This window comes from Emys orbicularis, chromosome 3 (genome assembly GCF_028017835.1).
Source record: "Emys orbicularis isolate rEmyOrb1 chromosome 3, rEmyOrb1.hap1, whole genome shotgun sequence".
Classification (NCBI taxonomy): domain Eukaryota; kingdom Metazoa; phylum Chordata; order Testudines; family Emydidae; genus Emys; species Emys orbicularis.
Window position 1 is genome coordinate 205,499,619 of NC_088685.1, and position 25,335 is coordinate 205,524,953.

General features: G+C 42.9%; 1 protein-coding gene across 1 annotated transcript; it reads right to left on the minus strand.

Annotated features, from left to right (window-relative positions):
- Positions 1–17,323: 17,323 nt before the first annotated feature.
- Positions 17,324–24,223, minus strand: BTBD3 (BTB domain containing 3). Its single transcript, XM_065401566.1, has 4 exons — positions 23,898–24,223; positions 23,270–23,360; positions 22,673–22,791; positions 17,324–18,356 (listed from the first exon to the last, which is right to left on the minus strand). The coding sequence occupies exons 1-4, from the start codon at positions 24,221–24,223 to the stop codon at positions 17,324–17,326; spliced, it is 1,569 nt and encodes a 522-aa protein (XP_065257638.1).
- Between the last annotated feature and the right edge of the window lie 1,112 nt (positions 24,224–25,335).

Sequence of the window (25,335 nt, forward strand, 5' to 3'; positions counted from 1 at the left end):
ATTTCTGTTAACCCTTCCATTTAGTTTAAACCAAATTAGCTCATGGTCACTCGAGCCAAGGTTGTCCCCTACAACCATTTCCTCAACGAGGTCCTCACTACTCACCAGCACCAAATCTAAAATGGCATCCCCCCTCGTCGGTTCAGCTACTACTTGATGAAGGAATTCATCTGCTAGCACGTCTAGAAACATCTGAGCCCTATTATTGTTACTAGCATTTGTTCCCCAATCTATGTCTGGGAAGTTAAAGTCCCCCATGATCACACAGCTCTTATTAGTTTTTACTTCCTTAAAAACATTAAATAGTTCTCTGTCCGCATCCAGGCTAGATCCCGGCGGTCTATAGCACACCCCAAGCAGTATCTCAGGGGAGGCTCTAGTAGTTCTTTTACCCAGTGTAATTGTTGCCCAGACAGACTCCGTCTTATCCATTCCATCACTTATTATTTCTTTACATTTTAGCTCATTATTGACATACAATGCCACACCCCCACCTTTACCTTTTTTCCGGTCATTCCTAAACAGCACATACCCTTCCATACCTGTACTCCAGTCATGACTACCATTCCACCATGTTTCGGTTATTCCTACCATATCAGGTTTCATTTCTTGGACCAGGAACTCCAATTCCTCCATTTTGTTACCTAGGCTTCTCGCATTGGTGTATAAACATCTTACCGTATGCTGTCTATCCTTTCTCCCATTAGTTATGCACTTTGGTACGGACCCTGTAGTGTCCATCTGCCCCCTCCTTCTTATGTCCAATTCCCTACCCCTACCTATATCTGTGCTTTTCTCCTCGCCCTCTTTTTCAGTGTTGGAATCTGGCGTGGAGATCAACTGGACATCTCCCAACCGTCTCCCCCAAGTTCCTAGTTTAAAGCCCTTTTGATGAGATGAGCCAGCCTCCCTCCCAGAAGTCTATTTCCTTCCCTACTCAGGTGAAGTCCATCCCGCGAGAACAGCTGTCTGTCCCCGAAAGCCTCCCAGTGGCCATACATCCCAAAGCCCTCCTTATAGCACCACTCCCTAAGCCAGCTATTTATCCTCACAATCCTGTCTGCCCTTTGCTGTCCTTCTCTAGGAACAGGCAGAATCCCACTGAAGATAATCTGAGCCTCGACTTCCTTAAGCGTCTTCCCCAGCCTGGCATAATCTCCCTTGATTCTCTCTAGCGAGAACCTAGCCGTGTCATTCGTTCCTACATGAAGGATGATCAAGGGGTTCTTACCCGCTCCTTTTAGGATCCTTTTCAACCGCAGGTCCACATCCCGTATCTTAGCGCCCGGCAGACAGCACACCCTTCTGTTTTCCGGGTCCGACCTGGTCACAGGCCTGTCTAACCTCCTCAGTAAGGAGTCCCCAATCACATAAACCTGCCTTTGCCTGGGGGCAGCGCAATCTACCAATCTATCCCCTGTTCCCTGCGGCCGTAACTCCTGTCTGTCTCTATTTTCCCTTATAGTCCCCCTATTGCCATCCTGTATCCTCCCGGGGCCAAGTGTTGATGCTACTTCCATCAACTCCTCCCCCCTGTGTATTGGACTAGCTGCCCTTCTTTTCTTCCTCTGCCTCCCACCATCAGGTACTACCTGCTGCGTCCCCTCCTCGTTAGCCAAACACCCAAACCTGTTCCTGAGTTCTATTTCCCCCTCACTAGCCCTCCTTTTCCTTGGCCTGCTTCTCACAGTCACATGCTTCCACTGCTCTTGTTCTCCCCCCGACATTCCCCCCTCACAGACCATAGCCCCCGCTTCCATCTGCACCCCTGAGCATGCCCCTTCAGCCACCCCTTGCCTTTGCTCCATTAGCTGCTCAAACCCCCTTCTAAACTCTACCAGGGTCTCTACCTGCATCTCCAACCCCCGAACCTTTTCCTCTAACAGGGCAAGTAGGCGGCATTTCATACAGACATACCTCTGATCAGGTGCACCTGCTAGGACTATATACATACCGCAGCTGCTACATGCTTTCATCTGCATTGTGTCCCCTGCTGCCTGGCTCATGGCTGCCATGGTCTCTGCCTGCAGTCTCTGTGGGAACAAAGCACACCGACCACCGCGCCCACCTGCCTCCCCTGCCAACTCCCACTTAAACTCCCCTGTTAGCAGCCCTGTTGGCCGGCTCCTGGGGGCCGCTGCTCGGCTGGGAGGCCTCTTTTATAGGCCCCCTAATCAGCCAAGCTCCGCCCCCTAATCAGGGCGGAGCCCCTACTCAGGGCTCGGGGCTCAGCACACTGCCCCTACAGGCCTCTACACATACAAGCACTACAAAGACAGACGCAAGTACAGATACCTTCTCCTCCAATGAGACTCACTCCCACTTAAACTCCCCTGTTAGCAGCCCTGTTGGCCGGCTCCTGGGGGCCGCTGCTCGGCTGGGAGGCCTCTTTTATAGGCCCCCTAATCAGCCAAGCTCCGCCCCCTAATCAGGGCGGAGCCCCTACTCAGGGCTCGGGGCTCAGCACACTGCCCCTACAGGCCTCTACACATACAAGCACTACAAAGACAGACGCAAGTACAGATACCTTCTCCTCCAATGAGATTCACTCCCACTTAAACTCCCCTGTTAGCAGCCCTGTTGGCCGGCTCCTGGGGGCCGCTGCTCGCTGCTAGGGCCGCTGCTCGGCTGGGAGGCCTCTTTTATAGGCCCCCTAATCAGCCAAGCTCCGCCCCCTAATCAGGGCGGAGCCCCTACTCAGGGCTCGGGGCTCAGCACACTGCCCCTACAGGCCTCTACACATACAAGCACTACAAAGACAGACGCAAGTACAGATACCTTCTCCTCCAATGAGACTCACTCCCACTTAAACTCCCCTGTTAGCAGCCCTGTTGGCCGGCTCCTGGGGGCCGCTGCTCGGCTGGGAGGCCTCTTTTATAGGCCCCCTAATCAGCCAAGCTCCGCCCCCTAATCAGGGCGGAGCCCCTACTCAGGGCTCGGGGCTCAGCACACTGCCCCTACAGGCCTCTACACATACAAGCACTACAAAGACAGACGCAAGTACAGATACCTTCTCCTCCAATGAGACTCACTCCCACTTAAACTCCCCTGTTAGCAGCCCTGTTGGCCGGCTCCTGGGGGCCGCTGCTCGCTGCTAGGGCCGCTGCTCGGCTGGGAGGCCTCTTTTATAGGCCCCCTAATCAGCCAAGCTCCGCCCCCTAATCAGGGCGGAGCCCCTACTCAGGGCTCGGGGCTCAGCACACTGCCCCTACAGGCCTCTACACATACAAGCACTACAAAGACAGACGCAAGTACAGATACCTTCTCCTCCAATGAGACTCACTCCCACTTAAACTCCCCTGTTAGCAGCCCTGTTGGCCGGCTCCTGGGGGCCGCTGCTCGGCTGGGAGGCCTCTTTTATAGGCCCCCTAATCAGCCAAGCTCCGCCCCCTAATCAGGGCGGAGCCCCTACTCAGGGCTCGGGGCTCAGCACACTGCCCCTACAGGCCTCTACACATACAAGCACTACAAAGACAGACGCAAGTACAGATACCTTCTCCTCCAATGAGACTCACTCCCACTTAAACTCCCCTGTTAGCAGCCCTGTTGGCCGGCTCCTGGGGGCCGCTGCTCGCTGCTAGGGCCGCTGCTCGGCTGGGAGGCCTCTTTTATAGGCCCCCTAATCAGCCAAGCTCCGCCCCCTAATCAGGGCGGAGCCCCTACTCAGGGCTCGGGGCTCAGCACACTGCCCCTACAGGCCTCTACACATACAAGCACTACAAAGACAGACGCAAGTACAGATACCTTCTCCTCCAATGAGACTCACTCCCACTTAAACTCCCCTGTTAGCAGCCCTGTTGGCCGGCTCCTGGGGGCCGCTGCTCGGCTGGGAGGCCTCTTTTATAGGCCCCCTAATCAGCCAAGCTCCGCCCCCTAATCAGGGCGGAGCCCCTACTCAGGGCTCGGGGCTCAGCACACTGCCCCTACAGGCCTCTACACATACAAGCACTACAAAGACAGACGCAAGTACAGATACCTTCTCCTCCAATGAGACTCACTCCCACTTAAACTCCCCTGTTAGCAGCCCTGTTGGCCGGCTCCTGGGGGCCGCTGCTCGCTGCTACATTTGTGTGTATATGTTTGCATGCTTTGACTTGTAAATAACTCTCTTTTCCCCCCCTAGTTAATAGTTTATTACAGGACCAGCTATAGGCTTTGTCTTTGGTGTAAGATCTGGGGTAAGTGACTGGTCTCGGGACTGGAAGCAACCTGAATATTTTGTGATTTTTGGTATAAGTGACCATTTATCACTAAGTCCAGTTTACCTGGGTGACAAGATAGACTAGAGAATCTAAGGGGACTGTCTGTGACTCCATGGTAAGACTGTTAGAGCGATCCAGGAGTTCACATTTGTCAGTGGCTTAGTGAATTCTAATAATTGAAAATACCACTAGTTTGGGGGGGGGGGTCTGCTCTGTTTTTTACAGTCTGCCCTGCGCTCAGCACTCACGGTCTTGAGCCACTCCAGACAGCGTAACAAACACATGGAGGAAAGAACTGAACAACATAACAAGATACGCATTGGACTGGAGTCCCCAGGACAAGAGGCCAAGGACAACTTAGAAACACATAATAGAAGCAGAACTGAAAGCATCAAAATGACATGAGAAGAAGGTAAAACTGGAGCAAAAGACAGCCAAAGATGGAAGGCAATGGGGAAGGCCCTATGTTCCACAGGCATAAGTCAGTAAGTCAAATTTGCAACCCTACAGCTTAGAAACTTAGGGTCAGAAACTGAGATGGTGGAAGCTGGCAAGACCCTGCTCAATGAGACTACTGTGACAGACCCAGACCAGTGGGATACAGGAGTCTGGTAGAGGGCAAATATACTGGTCACTGGATGAGTAGTTTTCTGTTCCCTGAGTGACCAGAGCAGGGGCTGCACTAGAGTAATCAGGAACCTGCTAGAACCAGTTAAGGCAGGCAGGCTAATTAGGACACCTGGAGCCAATTAAGAAGAAGCTGCTAGAATCAATTAAGGCAGGCTAATCAGGGCACCTGGGTTTTAAAAGGAGCTCACTTCAGTTTGCGGTGCGAGTGTGAGGGGCTGGGAGCAAGAGATGCAAGGAGCTGAGAGTGTGTGCTGCTGGAGGACTGAGGAGCACAAGCATTATCAGACACCAGGAGGAAGGTCTCTGTGGTGAGAATAAGGAAGGTGTTTGGAGGAGGCCATGGGGAAGTAGCCCAGGGAGTTGTAGCTGTCATGTAGCTGTTACAGGAGGCACTATAGACAGCTGCAGTCCACAGGGCCCTGGGCTGGAACCCGGAGTAGAGGGTGGGCCCGGGTTCCCCCCAAACCTCCCAACTGACCTGGACTGTGGGTTCTTCCAGAGGGGAAGGTCTCTGGGCTGTTCCCCAACCCACATGGTGAATCTCTGAGACAAGAAAAATCCGCCAATAAGCGCAGGACCCACCAAGATAGAGGAGGAACTTTGTCACACTACACAGACTTATATCAGCTGAGGATCTGGTCTGTAATTTTTTTTAATGGATGCTGGAGATCAGTTCTGTTGCAAAGGTGGATTCTGCAACAAAGTCTGTGGCTCCCACATTTCAGTGCACATGGAACTCTCCTTACTTCAGGGTATAAACTGATCACTAGGTAGATTGGGAAGAAATGTCTTCATGGGATTGTACTGCACAATTGTTCTCCCTATAGTACCACATGTGCAACATGAACAGCTGATAAATACATTCCATACGTGAATGTTCTTTCCACCATGGGTTGGTGGATCTCTGGAGATCTTTCATTAACAGAGCTATAAAGAATGCAAAGGTTCACAAATAGTTAACAACTCGTGTGAGCTTAGATTTGACACCTTTTCCCCAAGATTAAATAGGATACTTGCAGAGATAGACAACTCACCAACTTCAAAGCTTCCTGTCTTAGTTAAAAAGAAACAAATTGCTTCCCCAGTGACTCCTCTGAAGGGAGCAACTGAAGGATAAAACTGTGATATTTGCATTAATTCCTCTTTAAACATAAATCTTAGGAGATTTCTTTATTTTTTACATATTTTTGCATTATTTTAAAAACCAGTAATATATTTGCTATGGGGATATTTTTCATTTTGTATTTACTTTTGGGTAGGCCGTTCATTCTTCTAAAAAAACAACAGAATGTAGGCAGTTAAGGATTACAAAGATTTTAGAAAGGATTTCCACCTAAATCCACCTTCATTCTGATTTTCAGTAGGGCTAATTTCGAAGGTTTAGTTACATCTACAGTACTGCCAACTTCAAGAGATCAAAAATCATGAGGGTTTTTTTTAAAAAAAAAAGATGATATTGTGTTTCTAGGTCGGTCTCTTGATTTTTGACCTCTCCCTGCCCATCCACAGGGTGTGGGCATGTGACAATTAGTGTTGCCCACTCTCCCACGTGTCCTGGATAAGGTGATTTTGGCTCCTGCTGCAGGAGCTCACCCCCACATTTGCCTATCTCCTGCCCAGAAATTAATCCTGTCCCCCATCAGTTCTGTCCCCACCCAACCCCCCTCAATTCAGGTCCCCCTCAGTTCAGCCTCTCTAGCCCATTGACCCCACCGCCCTCGGTTCACCCTTCCAGCAGTCACCCCATCTGCTCAGAACCCACCATCAGTACAGCCCTCCCACCCCATCAGCACCCACCCTCCTCACTTCAGTCCCCCTGCAGCCCCCAGGCCATAATCCACCATCACCTCTGCTCCTCCTAGGGTTCTTCACCCTCCCCAAGTCTGAGGGGCAGCGGCTGCAGTGGGGTCCCCTCTCCCACTTCCCAGGCTGGCAGGGGAACCCTGGCCACCTGGACCTGACAGTAATTCCTAAGTAAAATTCAGCCTCACTCATGATCTCAGGATAGAACTCTCAAATATCAGGATTTTTTTTCACCCGTTTCTTTCAGGCTCAACAGAAAGAGCAATCAAGCTCCTTTATGTAGTCAAGTCAGCTGTAAACAAAGGAGGCTACCACACAAAGACTAGACAGGTCAGAGTTAAGTTGTGTGGACTGATGGGTTTCCCTGGTAACCAACCCAGGGGCTAGGTTATTTGGTTGTGTGTGTTGAAGGAGAAAGCCTTGAGAAGAAGTTGTGAGCATTATCCTGAGAGGAAGCAGAGACAGGGCTGCTTGAGCACAGAACTTGCTGGGAAGGCACACTGGGAGATTTCAGTGCAAGGAAACAGGACTTTGTGTTTGTTCTTTGCATCTAAACAAGATTAAACCAAGAATATGACTCATCCTGAGGGATACAACCCTGCAAGGTCACTTGGGCCAAAGAGGCAACAGTGTCTCTCTGGTTGGGATCAAAAACTCCTTCACCTTGTTCCATCCTGAGCACTTGGTGCTTGTGTTCTGATTTCAACGGTGACGGTACCCTCAATGGTAATATTTATCATTATCTACAGAGCCATGGATGGACCAGCACCCATTGGTGGTTGCATTGTTGAAGTGCCAGCCCTTCATTTTCTTTAAGACAATCATGAGACACCAGCTATCAGACAGAAATCAGATCGACTCATGCTGAACGGTTTGATCCTAGCATATATACCAAGAGGCTGTTAATGTAGATTAGGAGCTTTGCATTGTACTCAAAGAAGGTGGCTTGGTAATTGCTTATTGTGAAGTGTCAGAAAAAAATAATGCCTTGATCACTAAGTAAAAGCCTTGAGTTCTTTATTGTCTTTAAGATTTCCTGTTTAGCCACTTTGAGTCCTACCATGTGCGAATGTTTCCAATATTAACTAGAGAAGAGTGATTTGTAGGCAGGGAATTGGAAACATTACATCAATTTAACTGGGCCATTTGGGGTTAGTGCAAAATGACAGAACAGCAGGAAGTAGTTAAAAGCTTCTCCTCAGCAATCAAAGCCTTGCAATTTTGTGACTTTCCTCCAATCAAGTGCTGTATTGACAAGAAACCATTTCTGATAATGACCTTTGAAAGACCTCTCACTCTGGTCTTCCGGGCTAATTTGTTTTTCTAACTAGGGTGCCGGCGCAGAAGCACAGGGAAAACATGTTTCATGTGTTCACTCACTTGATGCAGCAAGACAAAGAGAACGGACCTGGTTTATTAAATTCCACCGCCAACTGTCCAAATCCTTTTTATTTATTTTTAAGTGCCCTTATCTGGTCCTAGACATATGATGTTGCTTTTTCTGTATGTATCTCCCATAAGTGATACACGTAACTCTCTGTACTGGGTCACAGAAAGTAGAGATGGAATAGACTTATGAATTCCTCATTTCTACTTATGCCATTCCCCCCATCTTCCATGCATGGTTGTTCCCGGCTGTATCTTTTTTTTTTATTTTAGTTCTCTAGGTATTATTACTACAAGACTGTTTCCCAGATCAACTTACGCTCACATCAGCATTTCATTCCAAAATTCATTTCAATTAATCTGATTTAAAAAAAAAAAAATCCTGAAAAGTGGATGGTGTTACCACTGAGCAAGGATGTTACAGACACACTGTTGTTAAAACAGGGATCCCTTAATATCCACCCCCCTTTCTTTTACCAACAAAGTGAAAACTTTGGATGATGAATGTCTGTGCTAGATTTTCTCTTGGTGGAAGGTGGTAGGTATTTGCTATTAACCCCAGTGACGCTGGCATTCAGGATTTCTTCACACACCACATTAATGGAAATCAATATTCACCCCATGATTGCATGACTGAAGCTACAGAATGCATCAGTGCTAAAACCTAGAAAGGGTTAAATAATCCAGTATAATAATCTCTCGTCTGATTATGAAGCACACCCCGAGCAGCTTTCGAAAGCCACATTTTTCAGGATGTGCCTGGTCATAATACACTGGAGCTGGTGGCATCAGTGCTTAGCGTGACCACAGAGCAAATGCAATGGCCAGCATCTCCCTAGATATTGGACTCTGATGCCCACTGCTAGGCCAGGCTGAGAAATGCAGATGCCATTTGTGTTAATTTCACATCTGTGCCAGGAAGAGCGAATTGTATTATTTCTTGGCTGACAGAGAAGGAACACAGGAGCCAGCAGAGTGCATGAGACTGTGGCTGCTGAAATTGCCTACGCAAGGTTTGTGCCTGCGTCATGTCACTGAGGCCTTCAAGGCCAGGATGCTGTTCCTTTTGACTAGGAGAGGAAAGACTGGCCTGGCGTGGAAGACAACAAACCAGCCACCCAGCACCCTCAAAAGAGGACCCAAAGCTGTTCCTGAAGAGCGAGGTGTAGTGTCCTCCCAGGTGGGGGAAGGATTGTTATTTCCCTTGCAATTCTTGGGCCTTCTCAGTGTCCTCATCAGATACTACTCTCCAGGAGAGATACTCAGAGACTGAGTACCATCCTATGGGGTGGCCAGGTTGCGCTTGGCTCTGCAGGGGGGTTTCTTTTTATTTTAAAACAAAATCCATCCCTTTGAACGGGGTGAAAGGAGGGCGGTGTCCTACCATTGAACGTCTGAGAGGGAGGAAGGGAAAGGTTCCTCCTCAACTGCTACTACACGACTCCTCTCTGCCATCATCTTCAGGGGACCTTGTTCACTGAGGGCCACAGTGATTGTTTCTGGACAGGGAGGGTGGGTGCTTGGAGTTGCAGTTGTTCCGCCAGCAGCAGCCTGACAAATTCAGGCTACAGCATCTTTAAAATTATTTCCCAGTAGGCTGAGTCTACCGGGCAACAATCCTGGCAAAAAGACCTGCTCAGTAAATCCACCCCACATGATTTTCAAGAGCTCATTTGCCACGTTTTGGGAAGGAGCAGCTAGGAGAGAGAGAGAATATGCTGTTTGGTTTTGCCTCTCAAAATAATCTCCACAGCTACAGAGTCCGGGAAGGTCTCTGTGTCCCATCAAGCATGAGAAACAGGGTCAAAAATATTCAAATAATGGTCATGCCTTTGTAGTCTTACCTTACGTCAGGTGATTGGCTCCTGAACGGCTCCTCTGAAGCCAGTGTTTTGTTTATTGTCTGTAACTGACAAGTGCTGCCCTTACTGGTAGGATACATTTTTTTCTTATTTCTTAGTTTCCTCCTCCTTCCAGCTCTCTGACCTTCCTTTCTCTCCAGCACTATATCCTAAGCACTAACGATGTCGGACACAAGCAGTGTGGCTGGCACTATCCCCTGGTCAGAGAGTGCACCACGGTGTTTCAGGAAGAGGGGAGGAGGAAAAATAAATAAAGAAAGCACACATGGGCTCAACCTTGCATGCCAAGAATCCCCATCCTGCAACCTTGTATCTTTGCAATGTGAGAATTGAACCCCTGAAGAATAGCGTTCAACACCCAGATGAACACAAACTAATCTGAACCCCTTAACTAGAATTCCCTTTTTTTTTGAAAAACAAAAAAAACCCCACATTCTTTTAATTTACTAGAGTTTGAATTTACAAGGTTTTTTTCAAACTTGGGGAAAAATATCCACTCCCAGCCTAAAGCCAAATGTCATCCCAGCAGGAATTTAGTTTACTGCATTGTAAAGTCCTAAAATCAAGGTGCTAGAAAGGAAGGCCCTGATCCTGAAAAGACGCAACTTTAAACATGTGTCACCCTGTTGAACCCATTACGTTTATTCATGGGCTTAACGGTAAAGCATAAGTAAGTCTTTATAGGATCAGGGCCCTCACGCTCTATAAATGTTTTGTCATGGACGGTATTGTAAGAGAGGATCAATTGTGGATCAGTTCCTCAGCTGATGGAAACTGGTTCTAATGGCGCTAAGCTGATTTTTTTTTTTTTTACACCAGCTGAGGATTTGGCCTTGTGCCTAAGTGTACAAAGCTAAATTATTTTATTGAGGACTGTTGCATCTTTCAAACAAACGGCAAGGACTCTGCATCCAAGTACAGGCCTGGCTCTGTGGAAGTGAGGTGATGAGTAATCCCGTAAAATTCACTTCGATAGCAGACATCTTACGTGGTTGGCTGGAGCCTGAGGAAATTAGTCTCATTTGTATAGTAAAATAAATGCGAAAGAGCTCTGTAGGAGATAAGCACTCTAGCCAGAAAAAAATCCTGACGGAAGCTCCAGAAAAGACATTTACTGATGCAAAGCTTATTTTCTTTGTTTTTACAGTAGTGAAACGTTAACAGAGCTGTAAGGGTCCTTTCTCTACCACCGGACTGTTCAGGGGAATCTGCCGTGCCAGTCTTCTCTGCCTGAGGGGACGATCTGGGAACGCGAGGCCTATCTCACGGTTTTCACCACTACCTTCATTTAGAACTTCTCTTTCTGCTGTTCAAGTCTCTTTACACTCCCCCTGTACTGCTGCTGTACCATATATGTGACTTTCAGCCTGCTGCTGAAATTAACCGTGGCATGGTGTGAAGGGACACGCCCTCACACTGGTATGGAGGAGACTAAGGAGCTTTTCTGGCCTGTTCAGCCCTAAAGAGGTGCACCTGCAAGGCTTGTTCAGCCTGGAGCGGGAGGAGCTTAAAAGAAGAAAGGGGCAGGGAATAGGAAGAAGGCTGCCCCACTCAGAAACTGCTTGTAATAGAGGCAGTCCAGCCAAGGAGGAGACAGCCACAGGCTCCCAAAACTGCCCTGACTGGTGGCAAAATAGTATGCCCCAGGAGGAGGGACAGAAGGCAAACCCCACAAAGGGCCAGAGACTCTGACAGACGAAGCCCATAGGGCTTAATCCCCAGGGACTGCCTGAGAGACTGGCCATCTTTCCAGATTCTCCTCTCTTGCAGGGGAGGAGAAGCCAATCCTTTGCTCTGTGTTTGCCTCAGAGTTCCCCAAGTGCTGCCAACTGGGGGAGGGGGCAGAGGGTGGACAATGGGACCGGGGCGGTGGAGGAGGATCCAGGAAGCCCCTGCCTCCCCCCAACAGATGGTGGATAAGACAACAGAGTAAGGTGTGTCCACCCACTAAGGAGACAAAATACCTTGTCCACAGCATTTCCCTGTGGCATTGCTGCTGACCTCATCCCCCTCTTCCAAGTTCTAGCTCGTTTAGTCTAAAAGCCAGCCCATGCTATTCTTGAACTGCTGACTCTCCCAGAGTGGTAGCTGAAGTAGCTATGAAGCTTTAAAGTTAGAACGAGAAAACTCCACTGCAGCAAAACATAGGATCTCCCGACAGCCAACTACACTATTGTTGGCTCTAGCAAACAATTAAAAAGTGAATGTTAAAATATTGTTGTTAAAGGATTAATATAAATGCATTCCTGACACTGTTGACAAATTAAACAGATTTTAAGAGATTCTTTTAAAAGGACTGAACCTTGGAGCAAAGTAGCTAAAGCCTTTCTATGTTTTTCCTTCACTTTGAACAGATCTTTTGAGCATATGAACCTTTGCAATTCAAACATCTTCTAATGTGAAAATTACTATACCCCTGCTATACCTTGTGTGCTATGAATTTGAAGTACCCTTGTAAAAATGTACATAAAGACATGTGCAAATATCACTGTGGTTTAGGATAAATTATTTCATGTTAAATGTTTGAATTGTTTGCCATATGCCCATGAGGGTTATTTTAAGATTTATTATGGGGTTTCTATCCTATGTCCTGCATTATACAAGGAGTCAGACTAGATGATCACAGTGGTCCCTTTTGGCCTTAGAATCTATGATATTTTGGACTTCTAGATAATCACAGTACAGTGTGAATTTTAAAATTTTCTATTCCCTCAGCAATGGTGTGTTCTGGGAGTATTGATGTTAACTGAACACTGTGGGTGAAATCCTGACCTCACTGAAGAATAGGGTGACCAGATGTCCTGATTTTATAGGGACAGTCCTGATTTTTGGGTCTTTTTCTTATATAGGCTCCTATTACCCCCCACCCCCGTCCTGATTTTTCACACTTGCTGTCTGGTCACCCTACTGAAGAAGAGGCAAAACTCCCATTGATTGGGATTTCACATTATGTATTTATAGGGGGAAGTCTTGGGAAAAGCAGGTTCATCTTAGGCAGAAACAATGCAAAGAGAGAACACTTCTCTGGGCGAGAGGATAGCTTATTCTCCACACTCATTCAATGCCGAGTCTCAATAGAGAGGCTGAAGGTGCTGGTTTTCTGATGCAGTCAGTTTGTCCAGTTAAAACTGGACTGACACTAATTTATACTTTTTGTAGTTGATTGAGACACATATCAGAAGGTATCTGTGTTAAGTACTGATGCAGTTAGCATAGAACAAGGCATAGACAGACAGTTTTTTATGGTTTTGCATCTCATTGTGCACATCATATGGTATGTGGATTAACAGTAGTAAACGATTTTAGAAAACCCATCACAAGTGACACTACTTGGAATGTTCAGAATGCGTTTTAGGATCAAGTTAAGAATTCTCTCTTTTCCATGAGGGTGGACTTCTCCAGTTCTCTCTGAATGTCCCTTTCCTAACCCTCCCTTTAGCTGGTTTGTTATTGGATCCAAAATCCTCAGAATGGATCAAGGAAGGGTAAATTCATCTTCTTTGATGATTTTCTGTGAAGAAATATGATGAATCGATATTCAACTCTGTTGGGAAAGAAATGGTTGAATGAGAAGACTCAAATTTCCAACAGGGAACAACCTCTTTCCACTAAGCCTGCACCATAAATCTTTCTGAATTCTATCAGTGTACCCTGTTCCAGAATCTTAAGGACTGACAGCTATAGTCGCTTTCAGTACCCGCTGTCTTTCAGAATAAACAGAATGACACACCACCCTCCCCCCAGCTTGGTAATATTAATAGAAAATATTAAAATGCTAGTAGACAAGACATTTCATAAAGCATATAAATGAATCCATTCACTCCATCTCATTAGCTTAATCGTCAGTCTTAACAATGTAACTGATTAACATATTCATTGTTCTTCCTTGGTTTTGCCTCAGACTTTTACTTCTTTTGGGTTCAAAAGATCCCAGAATACCCAAGCTTAACAAATACTCCTGCACAATTATCTAGAACAATGGAAAACACTAAAAATAATAGCCAAAGTAAGGATTTCACTAATTTATTCCACGGATGCTTCAAAAGTACCACAGGAAACAACTGTATAAGAACCAGTTTTATTTATATGTTTAATGTGATTATACACATTCATGTGTCTAACAAGATCTGCACTGTTACATTAAAGATACAGTACAATAACATTCAACATGAGGTACTTCATATTTATATATCTGTCCTTCATAAATAATGCTGTAAGCTTAAGGTCAAGCATAACTGGGTGCTGTGACCTGAAATTAGCTGACTTTATCACAACAATTTAAAAAACAGTTCAGTGCAATAAGTATGTAGAAATTAGAACATTTAAATACTATTTCAGATATGCTTAAAGCATATTACATTACAATGCCCTGTCTTAGTTCCCCCTACCAGCAAAATCAATATACAAGTAGTAAAGACCGCCATAAAATACCATCTACATAATGTTCTTTTTGCTGAAGTTGTGTTTACGTTCCACCATGATACATCGGGTGCTTTCAAAATATAGATTAACATTTTCAAACTTGGATGCCTAAAGTTAGTTGACCAGATCTAGATCCATATTTAGGCACCTAATTAAGTGGCCTGATGTGCAAAAGTATTTGGCAACAGCAGATTCTATTTACTGCAATGGGCTTGCTGGTGTCGAGCACCTCTCAAAATCAAGCCACTTATTTAGGTGTCTAAGTTTATTGATCCAAGCTTAAATATTTTGACCATAAGCAACAAGTCTAATTTATACCTGGAACAGATTCAGAGGAATTAAGCAAGAAGCAGAGCTTTCATTCTACTTTGTCAAAAATATTCAAGGGATAACAAGTAAAAAAAAAAAGCTAATTTTCTACATATCACAGCTATACATTAATTTGATCCCATAACTATCTGTTCCAGCCAGTCAGTTTAATAGATGCTAAGCCTTTATTTGTAGATAAATTAAAAAGAAAAACACCAAAAAACTAGAGCCAGTCAGAGACTGGCTTATCCATACTAGTAGCGTACACTTTTTGTCCCACTGTGAGGCACATAAGTCCGTTCTAAACGAATCAGTTACTTGCTGTAACATTGTTAAATAGCTGCATTCTGTCACTCTACCCCATAAAAGCATCATTCAGACAGAGCCATTATATCTATGTCAACCATTTCATATACAGTAACTTGGCCAGTCTTTGCTTTAACGTTTATTTTAAATAAATTCACTACTGCTCAGATAATGTCTACAAGTAGTTGACTATTATCCCATGACAATCTTACATTCCTTCGTTGTCTCTTCAATAAATATTTCCCCAATCCATAAAATTATACTGCGTGTATATTTTTGGTTGCTGAGAGATCTAAATATAATTAACTGGAGCTTTAAAAAAAAAAAAGTATCGTCAGTTTTCCAGGGAACATTCTGTCCAGATCTCACTAACAGTCTAGTTTAGGTACATCTGTTATAAAAAGCATTTTCTATATATTCGGAGGGTATTTTATACTTCAGAAAGAATGTATTTGCTCACATATGTAAAATTGTAACCATTACAGTGAATAAAGAACATGGTACTTGCAGAACAGTCTTCCCCTCGCTCTTCTTTCCATCATCCACGGGACAGGGAAGAGACTGGCTTTGGCCTTTGAGTTTTTGATGCCTACTCCAATCCACTTGTCATTACTCCAGATCATGTTTTGGACACTGCAGAAACATACCAGCACTTTGAGATGGCCAGAGGCCAAGATTCCAGCAGTCAAGGAGTAGGTGGAGTAATAATATTAACTGATAAGTAACCATATGGGAAAAGTGGTTCCATTGTAAAACTGATGATTATATTTAGTGTAGCACAGACATTAGTCTTTAGCCTGGCCAAAGAATCATTTGGTCCTCTATTTTAGCTTATAATATGGAAAGCAAACATAACCACTTCAGAGATATTATAAAGGTGAGACAAATTACCTCGGTAGTGTCCTCTTGGTAAGTAATTTTCACAATCTAGTGATTACGGAGTTTCTTTTCCAAAGTGTGGACTTTATTTTATTAAGTTTAAATGGTACTTGGATCTTTTAGTTATACTGATTTCCTTCCCTCTTAAACAGCAATGAGTCTATAGTCCGTTCCTGCCAAAAATACAGACAGGACTACAGAAAGCTTGAAAAGTAATTCAGGGGGGAAAAAAAGAGTTTTTGGACCACACAATCCTCCATTTCACATTTAAATTAAAACTAATTGCAAGAGATTAGACATACGTTTCCCCTCGTATTACATTTGGTGCTCACCACCAGACATAGTCCACTCTTGGGAATTTTCTTGCTATCATCTATTTAATTATCTGCTGAGTCAGAGTGTGTGGCAATAATATAATAAAGCTCACATTACAGAGAAGGAATATGTAACTCAGGATTAGTACACGTTACTGTGCAGTGATGTTTATTTTCATTTTTAGAGGGGGGGAAAAATCCCCCTCCAAATGTTCTAGGACTATTTTGGAAAAAGAAAAAGAAATTAACCTATCCTTTGTCTCATGCTAGATATCATCACCCAGCTATTTAGTAGTGGGCCAAATGAGAGCAATTTTAAAAGCATCTCCGTATAACTATTGCAACATTTGGTTAAATGGGCAAATGCTTCGAAGCCACCTACACAGTTTGTGTGTACACAAGTATTTCCCAGTCTTAAGGGAATGAGTCAGAGGAGCTCAAGAGGGTGCTGGTGGGAAAAGCCGCATGAGCCCAGCTCATCCTGGCTGCAAGTATGATCCTGCATCTGTGTATAAAGCAGTGTGCGGCTCCTTGAATGTTGCCTGCCAACCCTCCCTCTCTTCTCTTGCAGCCATCCCCAGTACAGCAGGCCACATACGGGACTGGCTTGCCTCTATGGGGCTGCGCGTTCACACACAAGCTTCTCTTATCTGCCCCATAACACTTGGCTCAGCTGTAAGAACTAAAGCAGCCCAGCCTTGTGGAGCCCCTTCCCTGACTCTGAGCAGCATGTAGCCCTCTGGAGAGTTGGGGAGCAAAAAACAAGAGCAAAAAATAGTGAGAAGCAGAGAGAAAAAGACAAGAAGGAAAAAAGAACTGAGACAGAAAGAGAAAATGGACCAAAAGAGGCAGCATCCAGTGTATTGGGGGGGCACAATCCATTGGAGATATGAGGGAGGGCATCCATCTGCTGATCCATTGCAAGTAGGGGCACGCCAACAAGACAGGCTGGGAATCATGGGCGTAGGTATATCTGACTCAAACAAAGCTTTAGAAACTTCCTTGCTCTTAAGAGCTTCCAGTTAAAGTTGAATGTTACATTTAAATTTCATCAACAAAGAGGCTACAAGTCCAGCAAGCAGTAACTATCCACAGCTTTTACCTACATATTCTCTGTACTGATCACAGCTGCAGATAACAAGCTAAGCATCAGTAGGTCTGAACCAGATGTGTACTTCAGGTTAATCTCTTCTTCTGGAAACATTTTTGCTCAGGCGTAGAATATGAGTTCTGGAATCTGCCCTCCCTGCACTCCAGTGCCATTAGTACTGTCTGAAGAGCACTGGAATTGAACAGTTACCTTCCCACACTGAACTTCAGTCATTCCTTCTTGTCCAAAATAGCTTAGTTCATTGCCATCCAGAATCACACTAGCTGTATAAAAGGTATCAGGCTCAATCTGCACTGGATACTCAAACCACACTGGGAAAGTGTTGCTAGATCCGTCTGAGAAATACTTGCTCAAGTTCTGGCCTAGGATAACACCTTGGCGTTTAAGTTCGATCTTTGCACTATATTCTGCTGATCCACAGCTAGAACCATATAGCCCAAAGCCGGCAATGAAAACTCTCTTATCAACAGCAAACTGGATGCTGTCACACCTACCCCTGTAACGCCACTGGTTGCTGCGGTAGGCGCAAGACTGGAAGCGGTGGCAACGCTGGGGGACAAGGCCTTTTCTGGCATTGCTCACGAACTCTAATTCTGGCTTTTTGGCAGCTGTATACCAAAGGAAGATATCATTGGTTTCATTGAGAGTCAGCACCCCGGACTGAGCAGCACCATTTGCAAAGTCATCGAGTGCCATGGTAGGGATGCGAATCAGGTAGAGAGCTTTCCCTAGGACCTTGCGTTTATTTTCTATGCTAACAGGTAAATCTTGCCGTTGACACTCAACTTCAGCCCAGTTAAGCGCAGCTTCGAAAACAACAATTTCTTTGGCATTCAGCGTCTCCCTTCGGAGGATGCTTTCAAGTGTCTGAAAATCAATATCACAGAACCCCTCAGATTTCAAAGCCAGCTCTGCTTGGGCATCAATCACTTCCCAGCAGCGCTGGGTCAGGTCAGGTTCTTCAAATAAGCAGCTCTGGGAGAGCAGCACACAGGCATTCTTTGCACTTAGGCTCGTCTCTAGGAAGTTGACACATGCTCGGGCAAGATGAGGAACGATGTACTTCTTGGCAGCATAAAGAGTGGCCAGCACGGTATCGGCAGCTAAGTCAATTTCATCACAATAGATGTATCTGAAATAAAATACGCACATGTAACACTGCTCTTTAGCAAAAAGACATTGACTGTCAATAACACCTGAAAACTCGAAGCACAGAGCACTCGAAAGGTGCAGTGCAGTATTAAAACTAAGAAATACTTCCTGGAAAAATCAAATCCTGCTTCAAATTACACGATAAAGAAACTACAGGCCAAATTCATCCATGGGTTAAGCTCATCGAAGTCGATGGGCTTACGCCAACGATGAATTGGGCCTTTCATTTGGGTCACATGCTACACAAAGAAACTGATACAACTATGAAGTGCTACCCCTTCATTCCCATTTTCTTCCAAGTTCAATAACAGTTGCTTTCAATAATGAGGAAGAGAATGCACTCTAAACAGTCAATCAACAATTGCAATATGGTAGTGACTCTAATGTATCCATATCCTAGCAAACTTGGGTGAAAAAATTCCAAATAAATGACTTGATTAATGAGATTTTTTTCACCCCCAAAAAGGGTTCATGTCAATCAAGGTTCTTGAAGAAGGGTTGGTTTATATGGCTAAAACAACAGTTAATACTGTCTAGGACATGAATTTCAAGTGGACATACATTGAACTTCCTTTTCTGGTGAACTATATGGTGACCTTTATTCAGACACATGTGCAAAGGAAAAGAAAAGTGAGTTTTTCAGCAATAACGAACACTTCACATCAGACATGGGTGCCAAGACAAACTGGTTTAAAATCTAGGCTCTCAGAAGTGTAACACTGTCAAAATACATCAAATACCATGCATCATCATGCCATAGGCTCTAAGATTTGCAATCAATTGATGAATCCTCTTAGACTAACTAACCTCAGATTGTAAAGGGAAGGATTTCATATGTTTATTGATGCTACAACATGCTAGCTTCCCCAGAAAAAATGTATTCTCTCACTTTCCTAGGGAAGAAAACTTGTTAAGACCCACTGCCATGTCAAAACAGAAGAGATTCAGCTAAATTCTGTTTACGTGATTAAATTCCTGAGGTCCACTACTGTTGGGGAAATAATGAATTAGGCACCTTGATTTTAATATCTCACACATTAGGTCCAATCTATTCTGGGTAAATGCATTCTGTTAGAAACAATGTTAAACATAAATTTGCCTTTAGAGTGAACAAGGGAGTTATGTTTAAAAATATGCTTGCTGGTTGTGGCTGAGCCACTAAAGGCAAAATTGCATTTCATGCTAATGAAAATGTGTTAAGTTAACTGGTTTTCTAAAATGATGCATTTTCACAGGATATACAAGGCCTAGGAGAATAAATGATAAAATGAAATTTACTGGATTCGTATCAACCCATATCTCATTATGGCTGTTTTTGTTTTTACTGTAAATATGTATAAGTCTTGTTTCGTTGTTTGGTTTTCATGAATTAGGATATGGCAGACTCCAACCTGCTTGGGCAGATTTCCAGTTAATGATAGAAAACTAGTAATGTACCACATGTAATGGGGCAGAGAATAACACCAATTATGAGTTCTAGAGAAACTGGGGTCAAATAAAATGAGATATATTTTTCAGTCATGTGCCTCTAAAAATGCTACTCTAAGTAACACTTGAAAAATTCTGTTTAGAGTATATAAACTCTGATGCAATGAAACTTAGCAAGTAATGAAGGAAAATATTAATATAGAACTGAATCTTTAGTTCTTGAAGTCAAAAACTAAAGACTACTTGCAGGAGTAAGAATTACTCATGGAAGCATAAATTGCAGGTTTGGGTCCCTAAGGGTCTACATATTTTCTTGTTTTTTCAACCATCGTCTCTCCAAATTTGTTCCATTTTATAATTCTCCTCCTCAACCTCCAACTTTTTCTCCCTCTTTGCTTGTTCATACAAAAGAGTAGGGCGGCATCTGTTTTAAATTTAAACAGTCCAAAAACTGCGAGTTTAATATTCATGGAAGTGGAGAAGTAATATCACTGGTTTAAAGCAGTCATAGCACAGATAGGCTGTCTGTAACATTCCACATTTCTCATTCTGTCAATGCATCTCTATCCTGATCTCCAACTGCTGATATTTCAGTCCTAGTCTATTCCTCAGCAAAGTATGTTACAGCTGTACAAACTGTGTGATGCGCACAGGCTGGGATTAGAATGAGACCATGAGTCTAATTTTAATTTATTATTTGAATCCTGGTCTTCAGGGTTAAAGACACTAACTGAGTGTGCCAACTAGGATATGCATTTAGCAACATGTAACTGTTTTGTATTTGTAAAGCTATAGTGAACAGCTAATCAATTTTGCGGGGGGCATAATTACTACATGCCAATAACGGATACTACTGAAGATTCTGCATCTAATAATAGGTTTACTGGTGTTTGTCTTCCATGTGTCCACTACAAAATTAACCAACTAAACACTATTAACAACTAATACCCAAATACAGATTCGTGTATATCACATTATAAGAGTTCATGGCTTAGAAGAAGATGAGCATTTCCAACTCTTTCTTTTCTTACAAAAGATTACACTGTATTCCTCTTGATTGTTGAAAAGGGGACCTGGCGAAAAGGGGGTTCAACTAAATGCTCCTCTCATTCCTGCTTTGTGGGGATGGGTGCAAATTCTCTTCTACTCTCTTCTTCTTGTAGCCTGAGTGTTTTGGGCCTTCAGTCTCATGCTGCTTCTTGGGAATGTTTTGAACATCAGTAGAGATACTAGAGCACTGCAGATTCAGGGAAATAGCACTGTATCAAGTTCTCATTTGGAAGGTAATCTGCACAACCAAAATAACTAGATTTTTTTTTTTAAATGAAAGCTTGGATTCTGAAGAAGTTGATGGCTGAGTCCCCCCACTTTTCAGATAAAGTTTCCTAATTTACTATTGTCAAGAGAATTCGTCAGGCACTGGATTTTGGTATTAAAGTTCTCGTTTTTCAGGTTTGCCCCATTGTACAAATGTCTTCAAGCAGATTTCAAAATCCATTTGTTCTTTAAATGGCAAGTTTAATGTAGCAGTAATAAAATTATGTAGAAAGAGTTGGTGTTCCAATAGAAAAGAAAAATTAAAGTACCTTATATTCGCCCCTTGCAGAGAGAAAGTCTAACTACATCTCACTCTGTAAAGTCAAAGTATTTGCTGTATGAAAAACATGTTTTAAATAGCAATGTGCAAAATGAAGATCTGTAATGTATCTATTCACATGTGGTGGCATATCATAACTTTGTCTCAATTCCATATTAAAATTGCTGAGTGACCTTTGATTTTCATGGAAAGGCATCTGTCAACATGCATCCCAAATATTTCTGAGGTTCCTGCTGACAAACTGAAAACTCTGCAGCTGCATGCAACTTTGAACACTATATCTACCATGCCATTGAAATGTAACAAAGTAATTGTTTGCAATCACAAGCTAATCAAGGCAACCCATGAAATATATTTATAACGTTGTTAACTAGCAATTTCACTATTGCATGCAACAAAACCAGTAGCATATTAAAAGGGTCCGGATATTGATCTCAATTAAAATGAGAAACAACTGGGTCCAGAAGTAACCAATGACAGTGTTAAATAGCAGAGGAAAAAACTCCAAATTATAGAGGTTGCATGATATAATTTCCATTGGAAAATCAAAGTTTATAGTCACAGTCCAAGGATAATTCAGCAGGGGAACAAATAGTATTTCATTATAACCTCTTCATCCAGCGAAAAAGCAACCTAGTTCCGAATCAGGTTGGCAGAAAGAAACCTGATATACAGGGAGGGGAATAAGTTCATTTAAACAGCCCTTTTATTTTTAATACTTTCCAAATGCCCAATACTAAATAAAATAAAGAAAGGTTTTACTTTTCAGTGGCTGCATTCAGTAACTCGGGGGTGTTTTGAACAGACAAGAACTCTGTACAGTCAGCATACAAAAGAGCTAGAGCAGAATATCAGTGTATGAACCCAGAAATTCCAATTTTTTTACTTTTCACTATACTTTCAAAGTAAAATAGGTTTTTTGTTAGAGCTGACAATTCTTTTTAGTAACTCCCTTCTTTTGTGTAGCAAGTGTAGTGACAAATCAAATCAATAGGCATTACAATGTGCTCAAAGATCTCCTGTCAGTCATTATTTATAACAACTGCCTACATTAGCCTAACGTTTCCGTGTCTAGAAATAGAGGGTGAGAGATAAGTTCAGTGAAAATAAGTTTTAAACAATTAATATATAGCGGAAGGCATATTTTTGAACAATTACTTCATTTCTAGTTTTATGCCTCTGTTTAGACGGATATCCAATATTTGAACTGTGACAGTATTGCTGTGCATATACAGCATAAACAAATACATTTCCAGAAGAATGATGCTTACTTCAGCATAGCGAGAAAAGCAGCAGGCTCAACATCTGGTATACGAATTTCATCTTTGTCCTCAGCAAGCTCTCCGTAAAACATTGCATGGAATACAGAACTCCCAACAGCTAAGACGTACTGTTGAGAAAGGGAAATCTTATTTCATGCTATAAACTGAAGGCATTGCCAATAAAAACAATGAGGTACAGCCACTACCACTATGAGTATACTAGCTTCATGGGCATAGAAATTAGATACTATTATGTGAGAATGAAGGCAAACTTACTAACAAAATTACAAGTTTTCCTACCATTTACCTCGTACAATTATATGTTTTATCTTCAAAGAAACAAGTGAATTTCTAGAAAATCTTCACAACACCAACCATAAAAAGGGACAAAAAACAGTCTTCCCAACTTTACATAAAGCCTCTTTTATCACAACACAATGTTTAATGGGAAATACAAAGAAAAGTAAAGTATTTCACTGGACAAAGCCATTTCAAAATTTATGTCTGTCACAAAGAATTGGAGTCTCCCACAGTAAGTCACGATGTTACAGTTGAAGTTACTCTTGCTATTCCCACATCTGAACTGATAATGCAGCTGTTGCTTACTTTGTGTCCTGGCAACCGCTGGGTCCCACCTGGTGGCCCAACCACAAAATGAACATCTGCCATCAAGTCATTGTTGAACATCACTGCATTTCTACAGACAGAGGCAATGTGTTAATTTATGTAATCTGGCATCCGATTCCCACCCCAGACCCATGAGATTAAACTTTTTAACAACTTAAAGTAGCATTTCAGTAACAAACCAGCTAAAGAACAAAAGAACAAACAAAAAAACAGGTCACACAATTTCTGACCACTTTGCACATGATCACACACAAATATACTAAGGAAAACAGATCCAAGAAAAACTTTGTGAAAACTTTTCAAAAAGTGAAAATTAAAATCAAGAACATGTATTACTAAAACAACAAACATGTAAGTCTGCATGCAAATACCTATCAGTTTAAAGTACTGCAGCTTACAACAACATTTGTACTACTTCAGGAAAACAGCTGCACTGTCCGGAAAGAGATACTAAAAATTTTCCATTACCAAATACTTGCTTGGGGAAAAGGAGTAGCATGTTTTATTCAATGTATATAAATGAGAAACTAAATTTAACATTGCAAACCTGTTTTGCTACAATTCAACACTTCATTTAAACATCAAAAATAAATTCTCTTGATCTTACCTCTCTCGGATGGTGGGATAAAGCCCTTGCCAATTGGGGGCAGGGATAGTGTTGTTGTTGTTGAGGTTTTGTTGGTGGTATTGCTGGACAGCAGTTGTATTAGTGTTGGCTGGTTTCTTTCTGGGAAAAATATCAGCAGCCATCTTCTTCTTCTTTTTGGTCTTCAAGGTAATGATTTCATAGCAAACTGGAGGCAACTTGCTGCTGCTGCTGCTGCTACTACTATTTCCTTTCTTAGAGCTTTTCTTGGACCTGTTCTTGACTGTCTCTGGAAGCATCAAGAAGAAGGTGAGACATTTCATGTTCTTTCCCTTGTCATCTACCATGAGTATCCTTGTTTGTATAGCTAGATAGCCTAACTAGGTAAGAACATGAAAAAAATTTAAGTGGGAGCCAAGCTGTTAAATAAAATGCAGCAAAGCTGAGATTTTGCTGCTTTTCCAGCAAGACAAGGTGACCTTTTCAGTGTACTGAATAAGAAACTGGCTTTAAGTTTGATCCAGTATTTGACTTGTTAAATACATCTCCATCATGACTCCCAGTTTTAATTACTTGCAAGCTCTTTTTCAAATTTCCTGAAACTGAATCACCTCCAAGTGCTACACTGTGCAAAGAGAGTATGCATCTAGCTATCGCACTGGCTTTTTGAATTAGGCTAGCAAGATGTGCCGTAGCACTGCTAGGCTGTTCAGCTGGCTGAACTTGTGTGTTGAATGGATCTGAACAGAGTAGGTATTACAGCCCTGCAGATGGAGTCAGACAGCCAGTGTTCTGAGCCAATAGCTGAAGTCACTGATAACGATTGGACCCAGCAGCACAGTGACACCTATTGTAATGTGCATAGCTCTAATATTAAAGGGAAAGCATTTAATGTGTAGTCTATGTAATAAAGGAAATTGCAGAGTTACATCAGGGCAGGACTAGACAGGAATGTATAAATTCTATGTATCTTTTATATTTTAGTAGTCCTTGATGGTACTCAGATTTTCACAATTATAAGAAAAGCCCCACATTAAGTAAAAAGATTAATAGCTTTGTATTTAAATATTTCTATTAGAGACACACTTTCTGAAGTAGTGAATATTCCATGTAGCTCTACTATGTATTTCTGTTGAATTCTCCCAACCCATTATAATAAAAATATAATGGTTAATCAGAGAAGGATATTAATATCAGAACTAAATTAAAGCAAATTGATTTGCAGCATAAAAGAGAAAGATGAAGTTAAACAATGCCTTTTGGTGCAGCTTATACTTTGGTCCAACATGAACAGAGAGGAGGTCACAGCTTTAGCTTTAACTCACTGTTTTTGCTAACATAAGAGTCTTTGATACGAGTCCCAAATCACTGAGCAGTACTAATTAAGCCAAGTTACACCAGACACAGTTGCACTGCATCAGAAGAAAACTTCTAGATGTGCAAATCAGATTCAAACAGT

What these genes read in the sequence shown, in the direction of transcription:
- BTBD3 (XM_065401566.1), bottom strand. Translation starts at nt 24,223, where the DNA reads ATGGTAGATGACAAGGGAAAGAACATGAAATGTCTCACCTTCTTCTTG. An exon ending in AGCGGTTGCCAGGACACAAA is followed by an intron (nt 22,792 to 23,269) that starts GTAAGCAACAGC and finishes CTTTCTCAACAG; the next exon opens with TACGTCTTAGCTGTTGGGAG. An exon ending in GCTTTTCTCGCTATGCTGAA is followed by an intron (nt 18,357 to 22,672) that starts GTAAGCATCATT and finishes ATTTTATTTCAG; the next exon opens with ATACATCTATTGTGATGAAA.